The 14,137-nt window shown below is 36.8% G+C and overlaps 1 protein-coding gene across 9 annotated transcripts in view; it reads left to right on the top strand.

The window, feature by feature from the left end:
- The window catches only part of PUM2 (pumilio RNA binding family member 2), a 103,300-nt gene that overhangs the window by 78,841 nt on the left and 10,322 nt on the right, over positions 1-14,137 (top strand). For all 9 annotated transcript variants that reach the window (XM_030799279.1, XM_030799280.1, XM_003275980.4 and 6 more), the window contains 2 exons: positions 9,871-10,138; positions 12,856-12,985. In XM_030799279.1, the coding sequence (XP_030655139.1) occupies positions 9,871-10,138; positions 12,856-12,985 (398 nt within the window). The remainder of the gene's footprint in view (positions 1-9,870; positions 10,139-12,855; positions 12,986-14,137) is intronic.

Genomic DNA, 14,137 nt, shown 5'->3' with positions numbered 1-14,137 from the left:
GCGGGAGTATTGCCTGAGCTCAGGAGTTCGAGACCAGCCTGGGCAATGTGGCGAAACCCTGTCTCTATTAAAAATACAAAAATTAGCCGGGTGTGGTGGCATGTGCCTGTAGTCCCAGCCACTTGAGAAGCTGAAGTGGGAGAATCGCTTGAGCCCAGGAGATGGAGGTTGCAGTAAGCTGATGTTATGCCACTGCATTCCAGCCTGGGCGTGACAGATTGAGACCCTGTCTCAAAAAAAAAAAGAATCTTATTTGTAATACTTTAAAATACTGTAAATAGTATATAAATAGCAAGTTTTGTTTTTATTTCTAATTACTGAAAGTAATTGCTATTTTATCTTTTCTATAGTTTTATTAGACTCCTTTTTAGAATTTTTATGTGATTAAAATTTTTACCTATTCAATATTGAATATCTATGTTCAATACAATATTGAAGCCAGCCTCTGCTTGACTAGGAGAAAAAAAATCCTTATTCACTGTCATCGAGTTTGTAGTTTTGTGGTAAATACAGATAAAAACAGCAGTTACAATATAATGATTGTAATGTTCTTGTCTTATTTCACTTTATTTCATAATCTTATTCTATAGAGACATAGTGATTTCATTGGAATTATTTTCCTTTATGGGTTTTTTGAACCAAAATTAGCATACATTGGATTATAATAGAATTGTTTCTAGGCTTATTTTCTCCACTAGATTAGAAACAAGAAAGCCTAGGCCTTTTTCTACAACTAAAAATACTCAGATTTCATTGAATGTTTGGGTAATTGAATTTGAGTGGTTTTGTTTCTTTGTTTTATTGATGAATTTATTATTGAGTAAGGACACTTCCTTTTTAAAAAATACTTGGTATCCTACCTAGATTACTATATTAAAGCATTATTTGGCTGTTCTCAATGAGTGTTTTCTTTGTTCAATGTGCCCAGATCATACTCTTTAGAACACTGCACTATGAAAATGAAGTTTTGACAGTCAGTTGTGGAGTTTTTGTTTTGTGTGTGTGTGTGTGTTTTTTTTTGTTTTTTACCTTCCCAGTGCTTCAGCCCTCTTCCCAGCACCACAATGACCCCATCAAGAGAGATAATAAATGTACCCATAATCTGTGTAGGATCAGAATTTATTCCAGTATTCATAACTTTTGAAGCAAGCTTTAAGATTTCATAAATCCTTAGTAATTATGGTTTAAGAGAAACAATCCCAGCTCCTGTAATTTTTCTTCAATCAGGCAACTGGCCATGAAGTCTCAGCTGAAATATTTTAAAGGAAATTCAGATATGGCTTGCTCGTTTATTAACTTATTACCAAATGTATTAACCAAAGGAAAGAATTTAGGCCAAATCTGACAGGGTCATATGCCATATGCAGGGAAAAGCCAACAGGTTCCTATTAGGCTACTCGAACTCACCCTACTACTACTTGTCTTTTGCAGGGTTAGGGGTAAGTTTTTAAAAATGTTCTCGTGTCCATCAGTCACAAGAGGAGGTAGTTTTCACTAAAGATAAAAAATTGAGGCAATTTTTGAAACTATATAACATTACCCCCTTTTGATAGTGTAATAGAAATTGACAGGGTGGTTATTGATGGAAATGATGTCATAACTAGTCTGAAGACTCTGTATGTTATGTTAACTAAGTATGTTATTACTTAGTCTGTTTAAATGCTCCTTGATGAATGAGGGGAGATTATTAAATACCTTGTATGGTGATAGTCTGCGCTTTATTTTTTTAAGTTTAACCAGTAGAGACTATAATAAAAGGTAAGATTTTTAAAAATTGCTGATAGAAAAGAATCACAAGCAATAGAAACGGAAACAACAGATTTTTATTTTGTATTTTAGAACACTTGGCTTGTAATTTGCATCTAACGTTTGCTTGCATATTGTCATAAAATTAAGAGTTTTAAGGTAGTACGTTTGACATGTTTATATTTTTATATCAGCCTATTAAAATGATGTGGAAGATTATACTTTTAAATATGCCCACTTTGTTTTTTTAAACTCATTGTAGTCTTAGTCTTTCCTCCAATAAAATTGTTGTGTCTTTATATGGCAAATGTATAGTTATTATAAGTATTCTCACGCCTGTGATCCCAGCACTTTGGGAGGCCAAGGCAGGTGGATCACGAGGTCAGGAGATCAAGACCATCCTGGCTAACATGGTGAAACCCCATTTCTGCTAAAAATAAAAAAAAATTAGCCGGGCATGGTGGCGGGCACCTGTAGTCCCAGCTACTCAGGAGGCTGAGGCAGGAGAATGGTGTGAACCTGGGAGGCGGAGCTTGTAGTGAGCTGAGACCGCATCACTGCACTCCAGCCTGGGTGACAGAGTGGGACTCCATTTCAAAAATAATAATAATAATTATTATTATTATTAAAATTTTATTCAGTTTATACCTCATGTAGCTTCAGTCATTTTGCAGACTTAAGAATGGCATGTGAGATTAAATATTCTCTAGGAAGCATAGCAGAGTATGACTGACAATTTTACATGAATTTTTTAGACATAATGGTAAACAAAAATTCAGCCTAATTATTAGCTGTACTTCTTGGATAAGTTATTTAGGTTCTCTAAGCTGCTGTCTCACAAGTAAAATGGAGATATGTCTGCCTCATAGGCTATTAAGAGGATAGCATTCTCATACAGCAGTGTTACAAATGATGTATCATAAAATAATGGTGCAACCACCTGCCACATTTCAGAAACATAAAGATTTATACTTTAAATGCAATAGACATACAAAAAATTTTAAATTCTGAGGGAAAAAAATGAAAATGCCCCACACATTTGAGTCATTTATATATTAATCTGGAAAGAAATATTATCTTTCTATAACTTCTGTTTTATATTTTTATTTCCGCATTCACCCTGTGTGCCTGAACGATACTAAATTTATATGACATTAAGTATTCCAGCTTGGCCTGGCACGGTGGCTCACACCTGTAATCCTAGCACTTAGGGGAGGCCGAAGTGAGTGGATTGCCTGATCTCAGGAGTTCGAGACCAGCCTGGGCAACATGGTGAAACCCCGTCTCTACTAAAATACAAAATATTAGCCGGGCATGGCAGCATACGCCTGTGGTTGCAGCTACTCTGGAGGCTGAGGCTGGAGAATTGCTAGAACCCAGGAGGCAGAGGTTGCAGTGAGCCGAGATCGTGCCACTGCACTCCAGCCTGGGTGGCAGAGCAAGACTCCATCTCTTAAAAAAAAAAAAAAAAAAAAGAAAAAGAAAAAAAAGTATTCCAGCTAATATGATTGATTTTCTTGAATTAAAAAAAACAGGATGACATTTGTATTAGTTTCCTAGGACTGCTGTAACAAATGACTACAAGTAGGTGGCTTCAAACAATAGAAATTTTTTCCACTCAGTTCTAAAGGCTGTACATCTGAAATCAAGATGTCAGCAGGACTATGCTCCAAAGGATCTAGGGGACAACCTTTCTGTCTCTTCCTAGGTTTTGGTGGTAGTTGCTGGCCATCTTTGATGTTCCTTGGCTTGTAGATACATCACTCCAGTGTCAGTGTCCATCATCACATGGCATTCTCCCCATGCATCTCTAAATTTTCCATTTCTTATGAGGACAGTGATTGGATGATAACCCATCCTGATCCAATTTTAACTTGATTATATTTACAAAGACGCTTTTCCCAAAGAACATCACATTCACAGGTACAGGGGGTTAAAACTTGAATATGTATTTGGTGGGGGAATGTCGTCCCGTTTGCCCCCTGATTTCCCAAGTCTGAATCCAAAGTCTTAGCCAGTTAAGTAATGGGGTAGAAGCTGGAAGAACTTTGGGCCACATAATGGAAATTTTTTTTTCCTCAATTGGATGACTTACAACATTTGTAAAAACTGACTTTTTGGAGGCCACAACACAGGACAGCATTTTATGCACAATTTGCTTATCACAGTATCCAACATAAAATCTTCAACAAATGGTAGCTACCTTTTAAAAAGTTATTGTATATAGGACCATATTAATGTGCAGATAATAATGTGAGCTGGGCTCGCAGATAGTTGCCTTTTTCAACAAAATAATAAATTACTATATGCCATGGACCCTCAAGGACTAGCATGTAGTACCAACTGTGGGGATTTAGAAACATGTAATCAAGATCCCAAGCCGATTCATGTGCATATTGAGAAGCACTCTTCTGTCTTTTCCCCCACTTAAGTTTTCCCACTAAAGCCAAGCAACATGCAGATAGTTTTGAAAAGTAATCAGAAAATACTGAACTAAAAGTACTGAGTTGCCCTCTTTATGGAGTAGAAGTAGCTAAATGCTGTAAAATACTCTGTCCTTGTTTTAGACGTTCCCAGCTACTCCTTCTGTATCTTTGATTCTTTGCCTACTGCAGCTATCATCTTTCAATTTATTGTGATTTCCAGAGCCTTGGCTTCTGAAACAATTACCTAGTAGCCTGTGTGTAGTTGTATCCTGTTCAGGACCCAAAAATGTATATATACGTGTGTGTGTGTATATTATTTTTAATGCAATAGACATACAAAAAATTTTAAATTCTGAGGGAAAAAAATGAAAATGTCCCACACATTTGCGTCATTTATATATTAATCTGGAAAGAAATACTATCTTTCCGTAACTTCTGTTTTATATTTTTATTTCAGCATTCACCCTGTGTGCATGAACTATATTAAATGTATATGACATACATATATATATTTTGTTTGTTTGTTTTGTTTTGTTTGTTTAGACAGAGTCTTGCTCTTGCCCAAGCTAGAGTGCAGTGGTGCAATCTCTGCTCACTGTAACCTTCGCCTCCTGGGTTCAAGCAATTCTCCTGTCTCAGCCTCCCAAGTAGCCGGAAATACTGGCATATGCCACCACACCCAGCTAATTTTTTTACACATATATATAGTGGAGACGGGGTTTCACCATGTTGGCCAGGCTGGTCTTGAACTCTTAACCTCAAGTGATCCGCCCACCTCAGCCTCCCAAAGTGCTGGGATTACAGGCCTGAGCCACTGCATGGGGCATACTTACTTTCATTTTTATTTGCAATTAGTAGTTGAAAATCTGAAATGAAGCATTAAATTATTTTTATTCTAATTAATTAGTCCCCATACTCTTCTATCGGAATATCCTTCAGGTAGATTTTCCAGAAGGAGTAATTATGTATGTCTTAAGTAAGGGTCAGGAATCTGTATTCTTAAAAGAATGTACAGGCCTCATAGATTGAGTAGTTGTCATTCTAATCTCAGAGGGTAGAAAATAATGAAAAATGAAGGCTAGACAGATTTATTTATTTTGTGGTGGTTTCACTTAAAGTCTCCCCCACCACCCCCTGCCCCGCGGAGGACCTGCCTTATCTCCACAGATTTTGCATCTTTGGATAAAGGTGGAACTTGTAGATACGGAGGTCTTGCCTTTCATATCCATAGGTTACATAGGGCCAAACTACTGGAGTTCAGCTTCCACAGATTTTTGGTATCTTGTGTGGGTCCTGGAACCAATTAAAGTTCTCATGAATGAACATGAAAGATGTAAATAGCACAGAAGATTGGTACACTGTCATATGAGATAAGCTCTGGCCTAAGGGTCTTGGCTGACTAGCTGCATGTCCCATACCTTTTGGACCATTGGACCATAGTGACCTCATCTGTGAAATTATAGTACTGATCTACATGTCCTGTATACACTCTTAGGCAGATAGTGATTAAACAGTCATGAATGGTAGTGGGGACTGAATGACAAAATGAAAAGACCTTATCTCTTTAATACTTTTGGTGCAGAACATAGCTGCTTTTAGACTACCAGCAGCAGAAGTATGAATATGGATGATCTGTTTATGTGTTTATTTTTAATCAATTCTGGGATAATTTGAGACTAATGGGAAAATTGCAAAACTATACCCTTCAGCCATGTTTTCCAGATGTTACCGCTTTATCACATTGGCTGTATGATTCTCTCTCCCTCTCTTCTTCCCCTCATCCACAACACTATGTGGGTTTACTTTTGAAAGGAAGTTGCAAGTGGGCCAGCGTGGTGGCTCACCTCTGTAATCTGAGCACTTTTGGAGGCCGAGGCGGGCGGATCACTTGAGGTCAGGAGTTTGAGACCAGCCTAGCCAACATGGTGAAACCCCATCTCTACTAAAAAAAAATACAAAACTTAGCCGGGCATGGTGGTACGCACCTGTAATCCCAGCTACTCAGGAGGCTGAGGCAGGAGAATCGCTTGAACCCAGGAAGGGGAGATTGCAGTGAGCCAAGATTGCGTCACTGCACTCCAGCCTGGGCGACAGTGAGACCCTGTCTCAAAAAAAAAAAAAAAAAAAAAAAAAAAAAAAGGAAGTTGGAGGCATGATGTCCCTTACTCAAAAGTAACATTAGTGTATGTTTCTTGACAATAAGTATATGTTTTCCTATAACCACAATTAACTGAAGTCAGGAAATTAACACAGATAAACCACTCATCAAAGCAGCCAACTTTATTCAAACTTTGCTACTTATCACACTGATTACCTTTATAAGAAAGAGAAAGAGAGATTGATTTGGGGGGCCATTGTCAAATTGAGGATCACAGATTACTTTCATCACTGCTCTTTTCTTTAATCTTGAACTGTTTCTGTTTTTTATGACCTTGACATTTTTAAAGGGTATAGGGCTGTTTTATAGAATGTCTCTCAATCTCCAGATACTTCAGATGACCTGCTTTCAATATTTAGACAACAAAATTTTAAATGTCTAATGTATGTTAAAAATCGGGTTTTACACACTTACTTGTAAGAGAAAAGGTATGCTTCCCTGGGTGAAATTAATTTGTGATAGTTCATCCTTTCAGTGAATTAGTTTCTGGAGAATATTTTTTTCTTTTTCTTTTTTTTTTTGTGGGGGGGTTGTTGTTGTTTTGTTTTGTTTCGTTTCGTTTTTGAGACACGGTCTTGCTCTTGTCCAGGCTGGAGTGCAGTGGCACAATCTCATCTCACTGCAACCTCTGCCTCCCAGGCTCAAGCGATCCTTGCAACCTCACCCTCCCCAAGTAGCTGGGACTACAGGCACACACCACCACTCCTGGCTAATTTTTGTATTTTTTATAGAGATGGGGTTTTGCCATGTTGCCCAGGCTGGTCTCAAACTCTTGACCTCAAGCTATATGCCTGCCTCAGCCTCCCAAAAATGCTGGGATTATAGGCGTGAGCCACCACACCTGGCCAAATTTGTGAATTTCATATATGACAAGAACACTTAGTCTTCTAGAACTGAATGTCTATGGTTTTTTAAAATTCAAAGCAGTGTAATATTATTAGACAGATATTGTATACCATGTGCACAGGAGTTCTGTTGTTAGGAGCTGATAGAATATAAATAAAAGAGTACTTAGATATGGGAGAAATTCCTGTTGCTTACTGGCAGGATATTTGGGAGGTACCAAATAAAACCGGCTTCTTCATTTCCTGGGGTGAGTATGTATTTTGAATTTGGTATCAAAAATCTTTAATGCATTAAGGGTATGTTTGAGGTAATGATAAGAAATAGTAACAAGTAAGTGGGGTGGGGGGTATGAACAGTTAGGGTGCTACTAAGAAATTTGTGTGAAAAATAGGTTTGGAGTAATGACTTGAAAACTAGGTTGAAGATCTTAGAGCATGTACTCTTACCAGGATGTTGTGGGTTTTTATCATAAAGTGACATCATCAAAATGGACTTTGAAAGGAAAAATACAATCGATGTGTATAAAAATGGATTGGTGAATCTTAAAGTCAGCTGATTAAGAAAAAAATTTGTAACCAGATTGAAATGATAAGCAAAGCACCCCTGCCCTTCAAAAAGGGCAAGGATGCTAGAGAAAACCTAGTGGCTGTGCAGGATGTGATAAGGACCCAATTATAAAGAATCAGATGGGCTAGTGATCAATTATTGTTATGAACAGTTAGAAATATGTAAACAAATAATGGAAGTGGAAAGGCTGGCAGTAGTGAGACAGTATTGAAACACTGAACTCTTGAACGTTTTGAATATCATGCATGGGTGCTAAGATAGTTATGTATAACTCGACCAAACAAGAATTTGATCTTAGTGATTTCGGTGTGTAAGATAGCTTGTTAAATTACACGCTTTTTTTTTTTTTTTTTTGAGACGGTTTCACTCTGGCGCCCAGGCTGGACTGCGGTGGTGCAATCTCTGCTCACTGCAACCTCCGTATCCTAGGTTCAAGCGATTCTACTGCCTCAGCCTCCTGAGTAGCTGGGATTACAGGTGCACGCCACCGTGCCCAGCTAATTTTTTTTTGTATTTTTAGTAGAGGTGGGGTTTCACCGTGTTGGTCAGGCTGGTCTAGACTTTGTTCTAGGCACCAAGTAGCTAGCATGTAGATTAATTTAATTTTACGGCTCTTGGATTGGAGATGGGGCTGGGGATTCAAATAAATAATGGATGATATGCTATGTAATAGGAAGTTCAATGAAAAAAAGTAAAGCTAGGACAGTAGGGACAGAAAGTGAAAGAGAAATGTTCTAACCCAATTTACCCTCCAGGATTTGACTGTTTTACTGGTCTCTGTCCTTGTAGTTCTTTTCGACCTTTAATACCTCCGTATAGCTTTGCACTGACAGTGTATCCTTGGGACCATCTCTACCCTGTGGCCTGGATTGTATATATACTACTACTATGCATAGAGTTTGCATATAATAATAGCATGATGCTGGTAGTGGATTTTGTTTTTTTGAACTCTACTAATGTGTATTTTACAACTATCTATACATTTTTCTTTTTTAAAAGGACACTGTCAAGTACTTTTAAACTTAATTGTAATTTTAAAAATTTCCTGCATGTATTTATTTTTATTTCTATTGACTGCTCTTTGATTTTCTTTCTTGGAATGGAATGTAAGTTAAAGATGTTTCTTATTTGTTGTAAATGATAAGGCTGTAGGAATAATAACTGCTGTTTATTAATACTATTGTTTGTGAAATAGTGGATTTGTCATATATATATATATATATATATATATACATATTTTTTTTTTTTTTTTTTTTTTTTGAGACAGAGTGTTGCTGTGTCACCCAGGCTGGAGTGCAGTAGTGTGATCTTGGTTCACTGCAACCTCCGCCTCCCCAAGCGATTCTCCTGCCTCAGCCTCCCGAGTAGCTGGGATTACAGGTGCCTGCCACCACACCTGGCTAATTTTTGTATTTTTAGTAGAGACAGGGCTTCACCACATTGGCCAGGCTGGTCTCGAACTCCTGACCTCGTGATCCGCCCTCCTCGACCTTCCAAAGTGCTGGGATTACAGGCATGAGCCACCACGCCCGACCTTATGTCAGATATTTTAAATAAAAATTTTAAAATCTTAAAATAGTGTATAATTTAGATTTATTACTTAATATTGTGGCTTTTTAAAGTTCATACCATCAGTGGTTTAAGAATTGATTTATCTTTACATAGAAGTATATATGACTGAATGCAAAAACTATAGATTTAACACTCAGTGTTACTGTGTTAATAATGCGAATGAATTTCAGTCTATTTCAGTGGCTTAAAATGTAAGTTTGCTAGCAATTTAAACTTGCTTGTTAATGTAACTGAAAATTTTGTTGGTAGTTTCAGTGTTCTGGCATTGATAAGAGTGCATATGACACCAGATCATATAATTAAGTTTTAAACTAAGCTACTGAAGAATAAATACACACTTATTTTTCTCATGTTTTCTAGTCTCTTTATCATATAGCCACATACATGAGGTATATGGGTGAGATTTTCCCCTCCCAATTTTAATTTTCTGTCATAACAAGTAGGAATTAGTGGGGGGAAATATGTCTTTATTGACTGAATTTGTAGCTAAAGTAAATTTTATTTGAGGAATAACTTCGTCAAAAATACTTGCTGACCATAGCTGCTTTGTTGTAGGAGGACTGACAAATGGTAGTGGTCGATATATCTCTGCAGCACCTGGAGCAGAAGCAAAATATCGAAGTGCTTCAAGCACTTCCAGTCTATTTAGCTCCAGCAGCCAGCTCTTTCCTCCTTCCCGGCTTCGGTATAATAGGTCTGATATTATGCCTTCTGGCCGCAGTAGATTATTGGAAGATTTCAGAAACAACCGCTTCCCAAACCTTCAACTTAGAGACTTGATTGGACATATAGTTGAGTTTTCTCAAGACCAGCATGGTTCTAGGTAGGTGATTATGACATTTCTCACTTCATTTTTGCTTTGGAAATTGCTGCCTTTTAAAAGCTTAAATTTTTCTGAACTTTAGTCTGCATTAAAGTTGGAAGGTTTTAAGAGCTAAAATTCAATACAGATTATATATGTTTTCTTTCATGTTAGGATAAATTGTAAAAATACAGGTTTTAATTTTTTATAGTTTTCCAGTTTTTTACAGTGAGAATATTGTTATGATGAGAATATAGCAGGGCCCCCACCCCCTCCATTGGGTTATTTTGATTACATCAGCTCTGTATTACATTTGTGGGCTTAAGTGACCCTCATGGTGTGTTTAAAAAATAAAGCAAACAATGTTAAATGCCTTTGTGTTGCATTATAGGTTGGTATTCAGTGTGACTTGGTTTAGATTGAAACATTTCACATTTGTTACAGGAAAATTTGGTGCCTTTTTACATTAAAACAAATGTAATACATGAGAGATACATCTGAATTAACATAGTCAAGATAGCTTAGAAAGGAAAATAGAATTGTAACACATTTAATAAGTTTAAGATATTTTCTCTCTTTATAGCTTTAAGGTAAACCTCAAGTTTTTAAGTCATTTTAGATTAGATGGTGAACAAATTTTGTCTCCCTATATTAGTCATGCATCACTTAATGATGGGGATACATTCTAGAAAATACGTTGTTATGTGAACATTAAAGAGTGTACCTCTACAAACCTAGATGGCATAGCCTACTGCACACCTACTCTGTATATTGCGCCTAGGCTGCAAATCTGTACAGCATGTCACTGTACCGAATACTGTAGGCATTTGTAACAATGGTATTTGTATACCTATGCATAATAAACAATAGAAAAGATACAGTAAAACTATAGTATAAAAGATTAAAAAATCATATGCCTGTGTAGGGGACTTACCGTGAATGGAACTTGCAGGACTGGAAGTTGCTCCGGGTGAGTGAGTGAGTTGTGAGTATATGCGAAGGCATAGGACATTACTGTACACTCCTCTAGACTTTGTAAACACTGTACACTTCAACTACACTGAATTTATTTAAAACTTTTTTAAATTAACCTTAATGTAACTTCTCCCCCCTTTGAGACAGTGTCTTACTCTGTTACCCAGGCTGGAATACAGTAGCACGATCATCACTCACTGCAACCTCAACCTCCTGGGCTCAAGCAATCCTCCCAGCTAAGCCTCCCGACTAGCTGGAACTACAGGCATGCACCATCACACCTGGCTAATTACTTAAAATATTTTTGTAGAGACAGGGTTTCACTATGTTGCCCAAGCTGAGTTTACTATAACATTTGAGCTTTTTAATTTTTTTTAACTTACTGTCTCTTGTAGTAACACTTAGCTTAGAACAGAAACACATTTGTACAGCTGTACAAAAATACTTCCTTTATATGCTTATTCTATGAGACATTTTCTGTTTACAGATTTTTTAAACTTTTTGTTAAGAACTAAGACACAAATGCACACATTAGCCTATAAAGTGTAAAGATCATCAGTATCACTCTCTTCTAACTCCATGTCTTCTTCCACTAGGAGATCTTTAGCAGCAACACCTATGGAGCTGTCCTCTCCTATGATAACAGTGCCTTTTTCTGGAATACCTTCTGAAATCTACCTGAGGGTGTTTTACCTTTTTTTTTTGTTTTTAAACAAGTGGAATACACTCTAACAATAAAAAGTATACTAAATACACAAACCAGTAACTCAGTTGTTTATTATCAGATATGCACCATACACAATTATATGTACTATACTTTTTTTTTTTTTTTTTGGAGACAGAGTCTCACTCTGTTGCTTAGGCTGGAGTGCAATGGCATGATCTCGGCTCACTGCAACCTCTGCCTCCTGGGTTCAAGTGATTCTCCTGCCTTAGCCTCCTGAGTAGCTGGGCTTACAGGCGTCTGCCACCGTGCCCAACTAATTTTTATATTTTTGGTAGAGACGGGGTTTCACCATGTTGGCCAGGCTGGTCTCGAACTTCTGACCTCAAGTGATCCACCCACCTCAGCCTCCCAGAGTGCTGAGATTACATGTGTGAGCTGCTACACCCGGCCATACTATACTTTTATAAACTGACAGTGCAGTAGGTTTATGTCATCATGAACACCCGAGTGACATATTGCACTATGATGTTATGACAGTTCCTACCCACTAGGAATTTATCTCCATTATAATCTTATGGGACCACCATTGTATATGTGGCTCATTGTCAATTGAAATGTGGTTAAGCAATATATGAGTATAGTTGGCAGTTCCTTCAGAGTAACAAATGAGCCTTGTGTCACCCAGAATGGCTATCTTGGTTAGGAATTCATTCATGTTGGATGAATTTTACTTCTAAGGGTTTCCTTTATTATGTTCTAAAAGTTAGATGTTTAGTAATACATTGTATATTATGAAAAATAAATGAATAAGCAGCAAAATTTACATAATTTTCTTATTGATTATAATGTAACCAAACCAACCTAAGAAAGATTAAACATCTGTATATCCAGTTTTTTGTCACTCTATCTTTAGATAAGGTATTATAAAGAAATGCTATATAACTTTTGTCCTTTTTGCTGTAAATTAGCTGTCTACTATATAAAGTATGTTAATATTTCTGGAAATAACTTGCAGTGCATATATGTGGAAGGGTAGGGTGTAATACTCAAGTGTATTAAAAAACATATTGTCATATTAAAAATGTTCCCTATGTAGATTCATACAGCAAAAGCTAGAGAGAGCTACTCCAGCTGAGCGACAGATGGTATTTAATGAAATTCTGCAAGCAGCCTATCAATTAATGACTGATGTTTTTGGCAACTATGTTATACAGAAGTTTTTTGAGGTAAGGATTCATGCATATTTGTATATCCACCCATCCAGCGGTTGTACACTTGATGCTAAAAAAAGCTCTGAAAGTTGGGTAAAGTCATTTTCATATAAAAAAAGATAAGTCAGGGATAAGATATTTACAAATTATATATGTGGTAAACATTTTATCCAGGATATATTATAATGAACTCCTAAAAAGTCAACAACAAAAAGACAACCCATATGACAAATGGACAAAGGACTTGCATAGACATTTCTCTATGTAAAATAATACAAAAGGCCAAATAGGCCATGAAAAGATGCTCATCATCCTTACTAATCAGGGAAATGCAGATCAATCTCACAATGAGATACCATTTTATACCTACTAAGATGGCTGTAATTGAAAAACATAAAATCGGAAAATAACATGTGGATGAGGATACGGAGAAATTAGAGCCCTCATAAATTGCTGGTGGAAATGTAAAATGGTGTAGCTGCTATGGAAAACAGTTTGGCAGTTTCTCAAAATTAAATATTGAATCACCACACAATCCAGCAATTGTACTCCTAGGGGTACAGTTGAAAGCAAATGAATTGAAAGCAGGAACTTGAACACCAGTATACATTGCATCATTATTCACAATAGCCAAAAGGCGGAAACAGCCCAAGTGTCCGTCAACAGATGAATAGATAAATACAAGTGGTATATGTGTACATTATAGAGTATTATTCAGCCATAAAAAGGAATGACGTTCTGATACATACTACAACATGGATGGACCTTGAAAATACTAACTTAAGTGAAATAAGCCACACACAAAAGGACAAACATTGATAGTGATCTACCAGTTTGAAATGTCTAGAATAACTAATAGTGGCATAAAGTAGATGAGGGCTTACTGGGCCTAGAGGAAGAAGGGTTTAGAAAGTTACCGTTTAATGGATACAGCATTTGTGTTTGAGGCCACGGAAAAGATTTGGAAACAAATAGTGATGGTGGTTGCACAACAGTGTGAATATAATTAATGCTACTCAATCACCTAGCTAAAAATGGTTCAAATGACAAGTTTGTCACAAAAAAAATTTTAACATGAACCACTTTAAATGAAAATTTGCTGTTAATCCTGATTCATATTTGAAAATATAAAGCATTGGTAGTCAATCTTTGGTGAAGTAGTTAATG

The sequence above is a fragment of the Nomascus leucogenys genome, chromosome 19, assembly GCF_006542625.1.
Source record: "Nomascus leucogenys isolate Asia chromosome 19, Asia_NLE_v1, whole genome shotgun sequence".
In the NCBI taxonomy this organism is placed as follows: domain Eukaryota; kingdom Metazoa; phylum Chordata; class Mammalia; order Primates; family Hylobatidae; genus Nomascus; species Nomascus leucogenys.
This window is presented reverse-complemented; position numbering and strand designations above follow the sequence as displayed.